The sequence below is a fragment of the Centroberyx gerrardi genome, chromosome 17 (assembly GCF_048128805.1).
Source record: "Centroberyx gerrardi isolate f3 chromosome 17, fCenGer3.hap1.cur.20231027, whole genome shotgun sequence".
NCBI classification, from domain to species: Eukaryota; Metazoa; Chordata; class Actinopteri; order Beryciformes; family Berycidae; genus Centroberyx; species Centroberyx gerrardi.
The window spans coordinates 18,941,474-18,956,924 of NC_136013.1; the positions used below are offsets into that span (position 1 = coordinate 18,941,474).

Here is a 15,451-nt window from a genome sequence, read left to right on the forward strand (position 1 = left end):
AACACTCATCTGTCTTTGCCTCCCCTCCTTCCCTTCTCACCCAGTCACCCAATCAAATTCCATGATCTGTTTCCATGTAGAGCCTGCATCGTAATAGTAAATATATTGCACAGTACATCACATTTATGATAAGCAGAGCTGTAACATAGTTTCACGAAAATATGAAAACTTTCCACATGTTTTCATGTTCCACTGCATGATTTCCATTATTTTGGCTGCGATCCCTACAATTCTCATGCTAGTGCTTTCATTGCCCTCCTAAAAGTCCAAATAAAATTTTACTTCTCTATCACTTATGATTACTTTTCAATACCGGGTTCATTTCTCCCGTGTGCTGTCCGGTGCCCACGCATGGTTCCATTCTTTTATCATGATGGTATTAAATCCTCATAAAGCGTCGTGCAGGAATTCACCGTAAATCACGCCGCTTGATTAATGGCATGCAGCGGATTGTAAATTGTTTAACAAAGATACAAGGAAAATGTCTCGCAACGTTCTTTAAACTTTTACTCCGCTACGCAGTTCCACAATAAATCAGAAACTGGTGGGAATGGCAGTGGTGAAGTCCCGCTTCCTTTGAACCTCCATTCACTCTGTGTGTTTTGACGTGCCAGCGGGACTGATATCGCGTCACACGGCTGATATGAATTTGCTGCTGTCATACCAAAACACTGTGAGAAGCCTTTGAAAGTCCAGGGTGCGTTATGGACACTTTGGGAGTCACTGACCTTCTGCAACTGAGCATCAAAGCGCCTCAGGAAGCGTCATGGAGCGAAATATGACCTTACTTATATAACATTAAAGTTTCATCATCCCAGTCCACATTATATTTATTAAGCATATGGTAAGGATTTGACATTGTTTTCTCGGTCTGAAATTGTGACTGGAGATTTCTGCGTGGAGAAGAAAATTGGCCGCCCTCAGCCTCCAGACTTCATCACAACGCTAAAAACATCTTCCAAAGCCAATGGCCTCAGTTGTAAATGATTCTGTCTGCACATGCACACACACTATCATCATTTGATTAAGAAATACCCCTCCATTTGGAAATCTCATACCCCATAACACTGTCAATAAACCCACTTCTGCTGTGGATGAGAGACAGCATATAGCATCTGAACTGCATGACATTGAGGGGGGACAACTGGAACTTAAACAAGGAGTTCGTTAAAGTCCGTAACGACCACAGAGTCTGGAACGCAGCCCACTTGAAGCTGCCACAAAGTGATCACAGATGCACGCTGTGATCGTCACCGGACTCGAAGAAATCAGCAGACAGAAAGCAGACAGAGTAAGAGTGAGGATGGTACCAGACAGGCTCTATCACTGGGGACAATTGAGTTTTGTGACTTTAGGGGGGAAATACAATCTGATTGAGTGTGGTGGGGAAATAAAGGACTTTGTGGCTGCTGTATTGTAGGCTGACGTGAAAACACAAAGCAGGGACTGGTGTTGAGGAATTGTATGTACAGCTAAAGTATCACTCAAAACAGGTGTCAACAAGTATCAACAGGGTCAAGTTTCATGGAGCGTTATTCTGAGGTGAATATTGTAAATAAAAAAAATTGGGTTAATGTAAAGCATTTGCAGTGCAGAGACTAAATGCAAATGGAAAAATTATAAATATAAATAATAAAACTACATCCACTTTGAGTAGCTTTAAAAGGAGGGTGAAAAAATTGTTGATGGATAAGGTTTTAAGCAGAATTTATGAATCTTTTTTTTTTGTATAAGACATGTAGTATTTATATATTACTGGTCTGTTGTATTTATTGTTATATTGACTCATTGACACTGCTTCGACTGCCATCATGCCCATAGCCTTCTTGGACTAGAGCAGTAGTTCTCAACGCAGGGTCCGGGGGCCACCAGGGGTCCTTGAGGGGGTTCCAGGGGGTTCCAGGGGGTCCCCAGCAAACTGGTGAATTGTTAAACTTCACCATTATTTCAGTTAACACAGAGAATGTAGAAGAATGACTATTTTGGTCATAGTTTCACTGTTATCCCTCTACCTACTCTACAGATAGTCATGGAATTCTGGACAAAATCATTTCTAACGATAAAAATATTCTCAGATTTGGGTCAAAATTTTGAGACAAAATGTCATCAAATTGGGGGCTAAATTAGGGGTCCTTGATATGAAAATGGTTGAGAACACTGGACTAGAGGACCACAATGGAAATAAGTCCTGGACTTTCTTGTGTTTTATCCTTGATTGTGCATTACATTATATTGTATTTATGTAACTTGTTTTCAAATTATCAAATAAATCAAATCAAATCAAAACCTGTGCAAGTAAAAGTTTAGCGGTGGTATCATGAAGGGTGCACTGAGACGATGGAACGGTGGAACTTGGACAGTCTCCCCCACAAGACAATGTATGGAGATGTACATGGCCGTCAGTGTTCTCTAGATTTAAAGTGCTGTCATGTAAGCTCATCTCCAAAGTGCTTTCACAGACTTGCCTCTGCCTCTGCCTCCTTCACCACTAACATGTACCAGCTGTTCAGACTCGTACTTTACCTGCAAGCATTCTCATCAAATGAAAACCTGTATCAAATTTATTTCAGGATCCAAGATGCTAAATTAAAGGCTTTTGCAAAGGTTGCTTCGCATGTTGCATGCGTCCGTCAGGAACTAAGAGTGAAATCACAGAGTGAGTGTGTATCTTCTAGGAGTTGAGGGGCTTCCAAAGAGGAGTTCTCTCCCCCATGTGTGCTTGTGGTGCTGATCTGGACCTTGATACCACGCCTCCAGTTGTTATCTCTGGCATGTTGTGCACAACTCCTCCTCAGTAATGCTTTTCCCTTCATCACGATGAATAAAAATGGCGCCAGTTGGTCGTTACCTCATGCATCTCTTATTTTCCCATTAGATATGCCTAATGAATGGAAATCTGTGATTTTTTTCCAGGTCGAATGAATATCTGCATGATCTCTTTTTGCATAGTTTCCTAATGGAAATCTATGCATAATCTTTAAAAGCTGATAAGACAACAAAAAGCTAAACTGAGTGCTGAGTGGATGTAAAAGGCTGTGAAGGAGTTTCTCATCGAGGAAAATTACACAATTTTAGACCGTTGGTCTCACATCTCGCCGCGCTCCCTCCTCCCACTTCTTGTCGCCCTGACATGAACTCACATTCTGGACTGCTCAGGATATTTTTGACTGACACAAGGACGATAGAGGTTCCAACTTCAAAGCATACTTCCCCAGGCCTTGTATTAGGAGGAACAGGATTGGTCAGTCAAGGTCAAAGCAAATGTGTTATTTTGAGAAGAATTTAGCGTATAAGGAAGATCATTCCTTGTTGAGGTGTCAGTGAAGGCAGTCTCTGTTAAATATGGTGATGATCTCATCTCAGTGTTTCCATCTATAGAGGTAATGGACTTTTCAGAGCAATTTATCATCCACATACAAGCAATCCTCTGGTCATCTTCTGATAAATGGACATTTCTAGAAAGTGAAACCAGTGCTTTGGCTGTGTACAGCTACTATGGCTAGTTGTCAAGGTGTTGGATAGAAGCATATTGATTGACATTGGCGTTGACCAATCAGAGCTATCCTGTTGAATTGCAGAATGTGCATTGTGTGTGAGTATGCCAGTCAAGAAGAGTTGAGATCTAAAGTGCTTATAGAGGACATTGCAGTGTATAATATGCTAGCTAACCTGAGTAAAGGTTATCTGAGTATAAGTGAACTTGGTTGGTCATTGGTTCAAGAGTCATCAGTGAGAGACATAAATGACTGGAAAACCGAGACAAAATGCTACATTTTCAGTAGTTTTATTGAAAAATGCCTCTTCTGTTTCAGAAATAAATAAGAAAATAAGGCTGTGGAATTCACAAAATGTGCAGTTAAAACATGAGAAAAGCAATTCTATGTCCATAGTCTTGCAAGCAAATCCCAACTGCAGTGATACAAAACAACAACTATATTCTGATGTAGAAATCCTCAGTAAATATACAACACATACATGCAATTCCACATTCGGTAAAAAAAAAAAAAAAAAGAAGTGTGTTTTGTTACAATAGGTCAGATTAACATTTGGTTTACAGGTCTTATAAAACACCACACTGAACAATCTTTGGGAGGCGTACGTAAATGTAAAGGGATAAAATCAATTGTCCTGTTACTGATATGGAGTATGGCAAACAGCTTTACATAGTGAAATTTGCTGCTGACTGTGACAAAACATGGGTATTCTGACAGGGTTCAAAATCATACATACTTCCTTCCGTATATTTGCTGACTCTCACATGATTAGTGCATTACACATTGGACTCCGATAAACAGTTGATGCAGTTATATTACAAGCAGAGACACTTAAGGGAACACTTAGCAAGCACACAGGTTTCGTAATGACAGAACATCTAGTGTTGTACTCGTCTTGCTAGACTTTCTCATGTTGCCAAAAATATATGTTCAATAAAGCCAGGGGTATCAAACCCGTAAGTTTCAGTTTTTTTTTTTGTTTTGTTTTTTTCTGAATATCACTTCATTCTCACATCTGTGATCATGGAACTTATTTCATGTAACACTTTTTGCAGCTATGACGCTATTCTCTCTGTATCGTCTCTGGGTAGTGACCTCTTTCCTCGTTGGTTTCGTGAGTAACCGGGCGATTGTATTGCCTCATATTCTTCGGCTGGCTCCTCGGGTATAGACACTACGTCGGGTTCGGGCTCGTAGCGGTTGGCTAGAAAATATTCGGTTCGGCCAATCAAAAAAAGTGTTCCTTCTACAATCTTTCACATGCACAATTTAAATTATATTGCACTACGCTTCCTAAAATGGACTTCCTTAAAATGCCCTACGTCAGACTATTGCATTGTTTCTTTACTCTTTCCGGGAAGTCGGAAGGATTTTATTGCTCGCTCAAACATGGTATGACTGAAAAATACATAGAAGTACCAAAAGAACTGATAGAAAAACTGCTTCAAAATGTTGTGATGAAATTTACAATAACACCATCAAGGCATTAGATAATAATGGCTCACCATTAAGTAAAATAACCACCTGATACTAAAAAATATAAATGGAAATGGCAGGACAGCAACATTTTAGCACTGATTTGGTAACACAAAGAACATGATGATTAAATGTACAAATGGAACATGCTTCAGTCTGGACCAGAGCATTAGCTGTTTAAATCACTTAAGGCATTGTAAACAGAGGTTATGCTGGTAGTAAGTAAGCAGAGGGTTATAAGGCACAAGCTCAATACAGATGTTAACTTGAATTTTTTAGTGAAATGTTGTGGTTCATACATCATTTACAAGGCAAAAAATTAGTTTATTTACATGTATCACCTCTATAATACTTCTCTGAAATCCACTTTGTTAGTAGTTGTTTTTGGGTGGTTTTTGTACATGCTCCTTCCTTCGTAGAAATGCTCTCTCTCTGTTTTTTCCCCATCGGATTTTGGTTCAAGATGCAAACAGGCCAGTGGGTTGCCATCACTGTAGCTTGTAGCTGTGAGATGATGTTAGTGCCAGTCCACTCCTTTCTGTTTTGATTTTTTTTTTATTGCTTGCTTTAATGTCGTTGGTTAATTGTGTCCGTGGTGATTATCCTTACATGCCCCTTAGCAAATGGGCAAACATCTCAGAAACAGGACTTCAAAGTGTAAGCAGCACAGGCGACTTAGAAAGTTTACTATGCCGAACCTGAAAATAGTTCAAAGAGGGTGTGAGTATTCTCTGTGGAACAAAGTTATGAGCATCTAATTCTACATAAGTGATCACAGGCTACTAGGTAGAATGCTTTACATGCCAGTTTCAATACTCTATATCCAATGTATGGATTTCTTGGAATATAGTGGTTCCCAGTAAAACTTCTTATACTTACAAATAGGAATTTCACTTCTTTCAAACATCAATACTTTTGGAACCCTTATATCCATATCTCCATACATTATCAAAGCAAGTAGTAGTGCATTGAGTCGCAAATGAAATTAGTGTGCATACACTTAGTCTTTCATCTAATATAGTGCCATGCAGGGCCTACATAGTAGTGAGTGTACCTGTGTATCCTTGGCCGTTGTAAGGGATGCCGACACACTGGGAGGAGTCGCAGTAGCCAGGGGGGCCGGGTGGTCCCCTCACCCCTGGAGTACCCTGGCGGCCTGGAGGGCCACGGGGCCCGGCGGAGCCTGAGGGACCTGAGGGGCCTGTTCTGGACTCGCCCGGTGGCCCTGCGAGTGGAGAGAGAGAGACGGTGAGCACAACGGTTTCAGCTGGGAGTCTTCAGGAGCCGAGCGCTGACATCACCCGTAAGTCTCCAGTGGAAACGGTAGGGGTACCACTGGGCTGTAGCACTGTAATTTAAATATTTCGACGGCTCAATTAAAAAGCTTGACCAAAAAAAACAAAAAAACAACAGAGATGGAGTCAGGGGCTCTGCGGAGTTAGTAGTTACCCCCTGGCCCCGTCTGTCTAGACGGTAAAAACTCAGGATGGAATTTTCCCCCACTCTCTCTCACTCCGACTCCCCTAAGTGAGCCCATGTGTTGTCAATGAAGCCACCAAAGAAAACTCATTGTACAACAATCTGATTCTCCCACACACACAAGAGTGAGTCATCAGCGTGGACTTCCTCCTACTGGTCCTCAGTTGTTTTCTCACTTCATTCACAGAAACAGACATGGCATGTATGGTGTGGTGGGGCAGACATCAAGAGATGGTGCCTGCTGTTTTCCCCAGTATCCTCCCCAGGGACAGGAAACCTTCTGAAGTGGCGAGCTTTTTCCAGAAAACATATTGGATATTGTTTGCAATTGAGGGCGAAGCTATGGCTTTCTTCACGCCGACAAATTACCCTAATAACAACTTTCAACACAGAATCAAAGGTTTCAGTTGTTTCTAGAGCTGCATCAGGACCTAAAGAGAAGACTGATCCAAGATTGTAAAAATGCAGATGTAGAAAAACCCCTCTCTAATGACGAATGTAAATACATTCCATTTACAGTATAATATTTCACAATTTTTGGGACTTCCTATGATATGCTGTAAATGATGCTAAATATACACATAAATCCTTAAGAAAGGAAAGAATTGGGAATATGTTTGGGGCGTTCGCTAAGAATTTATGCAGTACAGCTGCCCAAACGAAGGTCCTGGAGACATATAGGTAAATCTTGGCCTCTCATTGGAATCTGTCATTTTAATTGGACTAAGGGGAGTACACTCCGTGTCACAGAAAGTCCACAAGAAAGGTGAAAAAGCTGTCACTGTGGAACTGGGTTTGAACAGAGTTTTAAAAAAAGCTGGAAGAGAACAGTGTGAGAACGGTAGACCGTCTCCAGCTGCTGCAGAACAATGTTCTACAGAAAGCCTTCAGGCGGACGCTTGTGTCTCATGCTTCATTGTAATGGGAGATGGCGCATGATAGCCTTGGTGTTGGGCTTTGCATCTATCCTCACAGTTTTACTGTAATGGGAAAACCAGACTAAAAGAGTCTGAGATGGGCTGTTTTATTTAAAGAGAGAGAACAACCAATTGTGTTACCTGGTGGACCACTTAGTCCTCTTTGTCCTCTGGTTCCAGTTCCTGGAGATCCTCTCTCTCCCTTCTCTCCTGACAAACCTATATAAACCAGCCAGAAGAGGAGAAATCAGTATGGACAAAAACTCAACAAAGCATCTCCTCTGGAAAGCCACTAATCACCATATCTGGAAATGAGTTGAAATCTAAGGGTCAGGTATGAAGCACAGGAACAGTGAAGTATGCTGAAAGAGTATTCCGTCATGCTAACCCGAATCCTTCATGTGTAGACTACACAAGCTAATGCAATTATGTTGTTATTCCCTTCATGCTGGACCAGCACTACGGTCTCATGATGAATGCCACCATGTCCTTAATTATTTTATTGCTCAACATTTGCTTATTATTTCCCTGGTTGCTGTGCTGCAACAATTCCAAACATTCAGAAGATGAGAGGAGCAGTCAAAAGCACCTCTTTCTCCTTGATTTCCAGGTAAACCTGGACTTCCAGGGAAGCCAGTTCGGCCAGGCTGTCCGGGCTCTCCGCGAGATCCCTGGTTGCCAGGTGGGCCAGCAGGGCCAGGTGGTCCTGGAGAGTTGCTACGGTAACCAGATGGGATCTGGTTGAGCATCATGTCAATTCTGCTCATTTGACCTTCAAGAGAAGAACAAAATTATTTGTAAGGGCCAGAAATATGGATTATAAATACTATAAAATTCCCTTTGGATTAAGAAAGCTTTTACTCACTGTTCACAAGCTGTTCACAAACTTGTCTGGCAATGGAACGCATCATGTTTTGGGATGCAAAGTCGCCCTAGAAAACAAAGACAATACCATGAAAAGAGTTGGAATTGCTCTTCTTGGGTCATTTCACAATGGTGTATAATTTCTTAAAAACTTATTACATACCCTCTCTCCCTTTTCTCCTTTAATGCCAACTGCTCCCTGTTAAAGTTGGAAGAAAAACATGTTGTTTGACATTTGCAACAACACATGACGCAATATAAAGAACCACAAATGCAAATGGCTTTAAAACTATGCACTTGAGGTTAAATATCTGATTCATTTGAGATGAAATCGTCCCATTTTTGTAAGAACACGCAGCAGCAGGGTAACCAAAGAGTCTCATTCTCAACATGTACTAAAAAGGCTTTAATAAACATTGTCCTGGCTCATCATGGTCATCGTATCCTCACTGCAAATGAACATGCATCCTCATGCGACCATAAAGTTGTATGATGTTATACAATACATACTGGATTTCCTGTGTCTCCTTGTTTCCCTGGTTTCCCAGTAATTCCTGGTACTCCTGGATTTCCAGGACTTCCCTGAAACAGTCAGAAAGAGTAACATTTATCTTTAAGTTACTGCACAGTAAACATAATTGCAACAGTTAACTCCTGCTCCCTATTAACTGTTGTGTAACAAGCTTTATGTTAGGATGTATGCTTCAACATCTGCAGCAGAGGCACGTCGTACACTGTGCCAAGAGCACTAAAGAGGAGGTGGAAACACACACACACACACACACACACGCACACACACACACACACAGAAGGGATGGGATGCACACACCAGCCACTGCTAATGGCTCTTGGAGCAGTCAGAATGGTATAGTGCATGTGAATGCAATACTGGCACGTTGCCTGTTGGCATCTTGGCAGGATTAAGTAGACACAGACCTCCTCAAACCACAGAAAAAGAAAATGAGATGCATGCTCCATTCTCATAACAGTGGAGAGGCCTAGAGACTACAGTCTCCTTTTTTATGTGCTGTTCCAGCGGAGTGCAACGGTGGAGCCAGAGGAGTAATTGTTGTAGATAGATCAGGAAGTAAAGCACGCTCCAAGGGATATTTACATCTCTTTGTATGTACAACACAAAGACATACAGACAAACACACACACTCACCATTGGCCCTGGTGGGCCTCTGGGTCCAGATGGTCCCTCCTTTCCTGGTGGTCCCTGTGTAGAAACAACATACAGTCACACATGGGGTACAGCACACTGGGGACCCTATTTGTGCAATACATCAGTGTCATGGAGTTATATTGGTTTCAGCCTTGAGTCTGTCTTTATACTGAAAATGCTGCTGGAAAATAAATGACCATGTGCCGGTCCTGGCTGACTCAAGTGAGAACATGCAGTGCAACTGAAAAACTACAAGACAGTACTTCTGTGCATGCTGCGCTAAGTAGGCGCTCACATGCAAAACATATGCTTAAGTATGTGTTGGATGTATTCGCAGGCTTTCAACAGTGTGTGTACATAAAGCAGGCCTGGAGGTCGATCTTACCCGCACTCCGCCTGGTCCGACGGGGCCTAGACGACCGGCAGGCCCAGAAGGACCCTGGGAAAAAGTAGACACACTTAATCAAACGCTAATGATCAGGAACAACACATTTATATAGCTCCCAAATGTTCCTTTGTTGAACTAACAAAAAAATTCCCAGTGATGAAGCCAAAGATGATAGACCATCTTAGTTCCCCGAAACAGAGACTATTTCCTTTTTGTCTGTTGACGCATTTGGAAATGTGCATAGACAATGCTGTTGTAATGGGCTTGATTGTGTGAAGTAACCAACCACCCCCATGTCTGAATTCCCTTATAACCAGTGATGATGTTCTCTCCACTTGTATGGTGGGAGTTGGCTGAATGACTGGTTCCTCAGCCACGAGATGACAATGTAAAGTGGCCTTCAGATATTATAGGAATCTTCTCATAATGCCACAAACAAGCTTAACTTCAAATCTGAAGGTCCATTGTCTTTGGACTTTAAACAGCAATGATGTCCAAAATCTAAAGAACCTTCAAGAACATATTCAAGAAGTCAGTGGGAACTCTGAAGGTGATGGTAATCCAATTGTACGACTGATCTTGTTAGACTGCTCTTCCATCCAAAGTCCCCAAGACAACATCTGAGCCAAAGATGTTCTTGAACAGTCTTTGAGTCTTTACTAAGTCCTCATCATCTTCAATTACCAGGTTGTGGAAGAACATGTTCCATTCCTCATTTCCCATTGGTAACACGAGTCTACGCTTCGTAATAATTTAACTGCATCACTGGCCTTCTACTGTGTGTCAATCAAAGGGGTTGATTTGAGAGTCTGGGTCTCCCTGGGGAGGGCATGGTCTACCTCCCACTCTGAGTGTGGTTTCAACCTCGCCATGTGGACCGAATCCAGGCTCCAGTAGCAATGCTGCTCTCCGTGGATAGTCTCCTGTTTCCTGTTCATAAACCACAGATGGTGAAGGAAATTAGACAACAGTACTTACTTGCAGGCCAGGCAGGCCTGGGTCTCCGGGATCTCCCTTTGGTCCGGGCCGACCCTGAATGAGGGGGAGGAGGAGGAGGAGGAGGAAGAGGAGGAGGAGGAGGAGGAGGAGGAATAGACAGGTTTGAGTTAGAGCACGAAGGGAAAACTTGGCAAGAAACTTGACTGCTTTGGTCTTCCTCTTATCCACTTAGTTTGTAATTGTGATTGATTTCATACCCATGTGGTGACAACATCCGCAGGTATGAAAATAGGGAAGAAGTCTAGCTGCCTAGGCAGAATTAATAGGGAACTTTGCATTGTAATGCCCTACAGCGTTAGGTGTAAATCCCATTCACTGGTGGATTTCTAACAGAGAATATTTCATCTGTGCTACACTTTCCCCGCAAACTATAAATTCACAACATGACCACTAATCATGTGTGAGGCTAACCATGGTGGCTGCCCTATACATTGAATATTCCAGCTACCACTGTGACACTGAGCTATTTCTACACTACTTTCTGTGTACCTAATGTAATATGTGATTAATGGTTGGAGGTTTTATGGTGTAGGTGAACTTGACTTACAGGTTCTCCGGGTAGAGACAGTCCGTTGGGGCCTTGTGGACCTGGTGGTCCCATTGTGCCTGGGAGTCCTTGCTCACCACGTGGACCCATTGAACCCTACAGCATTGCCCAAACACAAAACAAAACAATTAGAAAACACACAGCCACGATCTTTAAAGCACAGATTCCTTTCTCCAGCACAGATAGAGACAAAGAACCTTAACAGTGTTGAGAAATGGGCCTTCAGACCACTTGACATACGCCGCCTTTAAATCAAGTTGAGGAAAAATATACAGCAGTATTCGATAAGTGAATTCAGATGTGTGCAATTTGCTTTGTCTGATGGTGCATGCTAATGTAGTGCTGTGCAGTTCAGCAGTAATCGCTTTTGAAATACCATGGCACTGAGTGTAAGTTGCCTTTATTATCTACAAGTTTGGTTTTATTAGTAATGTAAGCAGCTTTCTTGGTTATGAACTGGTTCAATTTATTTGTGTGAAACATAATTCAACGTAATATACTTAAGAATTCAAGGACTGTAAATAACCATGCATAAGAATGTAAAAAATGTGATTCAAGATTGAACTTACAACTGAGCCACCTTCTCCTCTCTCTCCTCGTGGTCCCTTAGAACCTGGGCTGCCCTGGGAAAGCGAGGAGAGTCGGAGACAGAGAGTGAGTGTAACAACAGGAGCAGATTCCAGAGGCCCTAAAACCCCAAGCCATGTGAAATCCTCACTGGGGCTTAGTGAGGTTACCGAGCGCACATATTCCAGACCTCTCTTCAAGGCTTTTGCCGTTGTTTTTTCCGACGGGCATTTATCTTTTGACACTTCTCCCTAAGCCCACACCTCGCTGCATGCCATTGGTCTCATCCCCCTCTCAGCTGCTCTTTCCAAGGGAAAAGAAAATACCAATCCTGATGCTAGGGATGTCCTCAGTCTACTTACGCTCAGCCTGTGCAGCAGGTAAACAACGCTAAGGAGCCCTGTATTGCTGCGAGGCTATTGCAACAGTTTGCCTCTCTGTCGAGATCATCAGAGAAAAGTATGGTATCATCATCATCATCAAAACATGGATGACTTCTGAGTAAAACCTTTGCAATCGGGCGAGAACAGACAGAGGAAGAGGAGGTGAAGAGAGACAAGGAGGGACGGTGGGATGTGTAATGTCTTTACCAAAGGTCCAGGAGGTCCCTGGGGGCCGATGCTGTCCTGTGCGCATGTGCAGGAGTGGGGAAGGGACGGGCACTTGGCTTCATCTCTCTGAAATGGAAGAAGGAGAAGGAGAAATGAGAAACGAGAAATATATACATACAGACACACTTCAGAGGAGTGCTGTTATGGTTCATTTGACACCCCTTGTTAATTGGGACCATGTCTTGGCAGCCCATAAAATACGGAGGGTAAAAAACTCAAAATTCTCGATGTAAGTCGGTGACATTGTCCTGGCAAACGGTGCCTTTGACTTTCCTCGGAGTTTAAGAGGAGGAGACAGATCAGAAAGCCTGGAAAGGTCATGATGGAACAGTGGCTCATGCTGAAATGTGACTGGAATCAGCAAAGTCAGTATGGGGGTTTAGCACTAAACGCTTCATGACAGCTGAAAACCTTGTCCATATTTTGGGAAATGAGTATTTGACATAAGTTATATAACTGCAATCATTGACATGATGCATTAATATCTGATGCAAATTATACACAAATGACTTATAATTGGCTAACTGCACATGCATCCGGTATTTAACATATAACAAATGAATGTGATTTGCTGTCTGCTCCGTGATCTGAAGGAGCAGTCTTGTTTTCATGTAATTGGGAAGGCATATTGGCAACACTCCGATTAGTGCAATTACACAAGATACAATGTTCTATTCAGTTCAGCTGGGGCAGTTTCTATTTAAATAGCAGTCTATTTCTCAGCCTTGCATTTAGCCTAATGACTATGCATCCTAAACTGTAAAGCCTCTAGAAGACATGCATGTGTAAGTAAGAACACTGGTTCTCTTACTATAGTTTCTAAACAGTGGGTGGTGGAGGATAGGAAGAGAAAAAGTACATTAGTAATGTCCTATTCTATCTTTCTACTCATGCACTTTCTTTTGTGTAAAATGGATACAACGTGAAAGAAACCTGGCAAAATATCCCTCTAATATACCTTTAGATGGTATTTAAATTAGAAGACTGGACAGCACAATTGTATTTTTGTGACTCAGAAAAGACCAAACGACTCTAAAATGAAGCTTGTTCTTACTGTGGAGGGCAGGTCGCAGCATCTGTCCCGGCTGGTCCAGCTCAAGCTGCAGACAATATCGAACATCTGGAGCTGGAACTACACAACAGAGAAAGGGAAAATGGTGTTACAAATGGCTCCCATTCAGGATGAAGAGGCACATCTTCAAAAAGAGACCATAGCAAACCAAGATGGAGACCCTCAGAAAGATGAGAGTGAGATTCAGCCTTTCATCCTTTCAACACTCACTGGGAGTAGTTAAATCTTAATTGTGCATCTGCGCACAAGAGGTTTTGGGCACTAATTCTTTGGAAAGTTGTGAGATGCTCCTCCAAACTTGTTTTTTCCAAGAATTTTTAACAAGTTTTAGTTTTTTCACTTACTGTTGCAGATTGCCTCTTTCCGCCCCCAGTCTTGGCCATCTTGCCAAGCACTTCATAGCCATCCAATGTGATGTTGTTGGCCTCCTTGATGGGCTTCTCTGCCACCTCTTGGCAATCCACGTTGAGCTTGACTTTCTCTGGGGAGATGCTGATGTGGAGCTGCAGGAGAGAGAGGATGGAGAGAGGGCACTGTTAACAAAACATTCTTGTCTTCTCGATACTCAACAACTGCCAACTTTGTTGCAATACAATTGCTTGGCAAAGAGTAAGAACATTTAGAGCTTTTGAAAAGCTGGGTTTGGCATTCAAATCTATTTGGAAGGGGCATGATTGCCCTTTAAAAGAGAAGGGACATTCTTTGAGAAACTGCAACAACCTCCTTGAACCTATCTGAACCATACTGTCTGATGCTTCTAAAGATGCTGATACTCTATTCCACATAATTACTAGATTTAGGGAATTGTTTAGTCTTTGCAGAACTATGTTAATTACAGATTCTGATATTACCCCAGAGTGGTCACTGATTTGGCCTGAAACTCATGTTCACTGCCTCTACTGATGAATGGAACATTAAAAAAGGAAATATACAACAGTTGCCATTTCCATGTAGCCTCAAAGCTATAGGCAGTGATTGTATAACAACATACAGTGCGATGACAAAGTGCCAGATTTTGAAATTTCCTGTCGAGGGAACCCTGCTCCACATCTTGAAATTATATCATTTGTGGTGCGCCATCAAAAGTGCTACACTTTCCATACTTTCCCTTCACAGTTGCAAATTTTCCCCTTCTGAACAGTCAGACAAGCGTTCTTTCTGTCAGAAAAAGTAAGCTAACATTTCTTTCTACAAAGCCGTACCGACCACAGCCTAGGCCATAGTTCTTGGCAACGAATCACAAAATTACAGTTGACTTCCTTGGCAACAGAACAGACTATCTGGTGGACCGCAAGGGGAGAGGGTGTCGGTTATCCCAGGATCCTGGCATGGATATATTATACCATGATGCTCTTGAGGGCTTACCAAAATAACTTTCAATGATATACTGGGAGGCAAATAATGAGTATGTATATATTACCTCACTGACCAATAAGTAAACATAATAAAAAACACAGTCACTGGAAAATAAGGCTAGTTTTCTAGTGACCACTGCTACCTCACTTGATGGTACTTGCTGTCAAGATGATCTGGTGCAGTGAAGTGATGAAAGATGAGTAACTTTCATTCATCAACTTCAGTTCTAAATACTGTGTTTCACTATGTCAACACTCTACAGATAGAGTACATATGGTAAGATTTCAGACGCCATTGTCTTCTTTCTCTCCAATACACTTGACATATTTCCGTGATTTCTACCACATTCCATTGTATTGTCCTTGGCTCTGTCCTTGCTGTTCCTCCATTTTCGTAATCCTGAACCTTCAAGTCTTCACGGTCACAATTTTGTGCATGCACCCTTCTACTACTGAGCAGGTGGTGTGACTCCTCTTCATAAAAATGCAACTAAGATTAAATTAGCTTTCACTGAAA

The 15,451-nt window shown here is 42.1% G+C and overlaps 1 protein-coding gene across 3 annotated transcripts in view; it reads right to left on the reverse strand.

Moving 5' to 3' along the window:
- Positions 1-3,784: 3,784 nt before the first annotated feature.
- Positions 3,785-15,451, reverse strand: part of LOC139926453 (collagen alpha-1(XII) chain-like) — a 63,774-nt gene continuing 52,107 nt past the window's right edge. For 2 of the 3 annotated variants that reach the window (XM_071918199.2, XM_071918198.2), the window contains 15 exons: positions 13,924-14,082; positions 13,562-13,639; positions 12,487-12,573; positions 11,899-11,952; positions 11,330-11,425; positions 10,762-10,815; positions 9,781-9,834; positions 9,396-9,449; positions 8,741-8,812; positions 8,394-8,429; positions 8,232-8,298; positions 7,956-8,138; positions 7,508-7,585; positions 6,025-6,195; positions 3,785-4,698 (listed from right to left, as the gene is read on the reverse strand). In XM_071918199.2, the coding sequence (XP_071774300.1) occupies positions 4,550-4,698; positions 6,025-6,195; positions 7,508-7,585; positions 7,956-8,138; positions 8,232-8,298; positions 8,394-8,429; positions 8,741-8,812; positions 9,396-9,449; positions 9,781-9,834; positions 10,762-10,815; positions 11,330-11,425; positions 11,899-11,952; positions 12,487-12,573; positions 13,562-13,639; positions 13,924-14,082 (1,392 nt within the window). In that variant the 3' untranslated portion in view covers positions 3,785-4,549. Of the gene's footprint in view, positions 5,669-6,024; positions 6,196-7,507; positions 7,586-7,955; positions 8,139-8,231; positions 8,299-8,393; positions 8,430-8,740; positions 8,813-9,395; positions 9,450-9,780; positions 9,835-10,761; positions 10,816-11,329; positions 11,426-11,898; positions 11,953-12,486; positions 12,574-13,561; positions 13,640-13,923; positions 14,083-15,451 lie in introns of all 3 variants that reach the window. The other variant, XM_078289339.1, reaches the window with a different exon arrangement.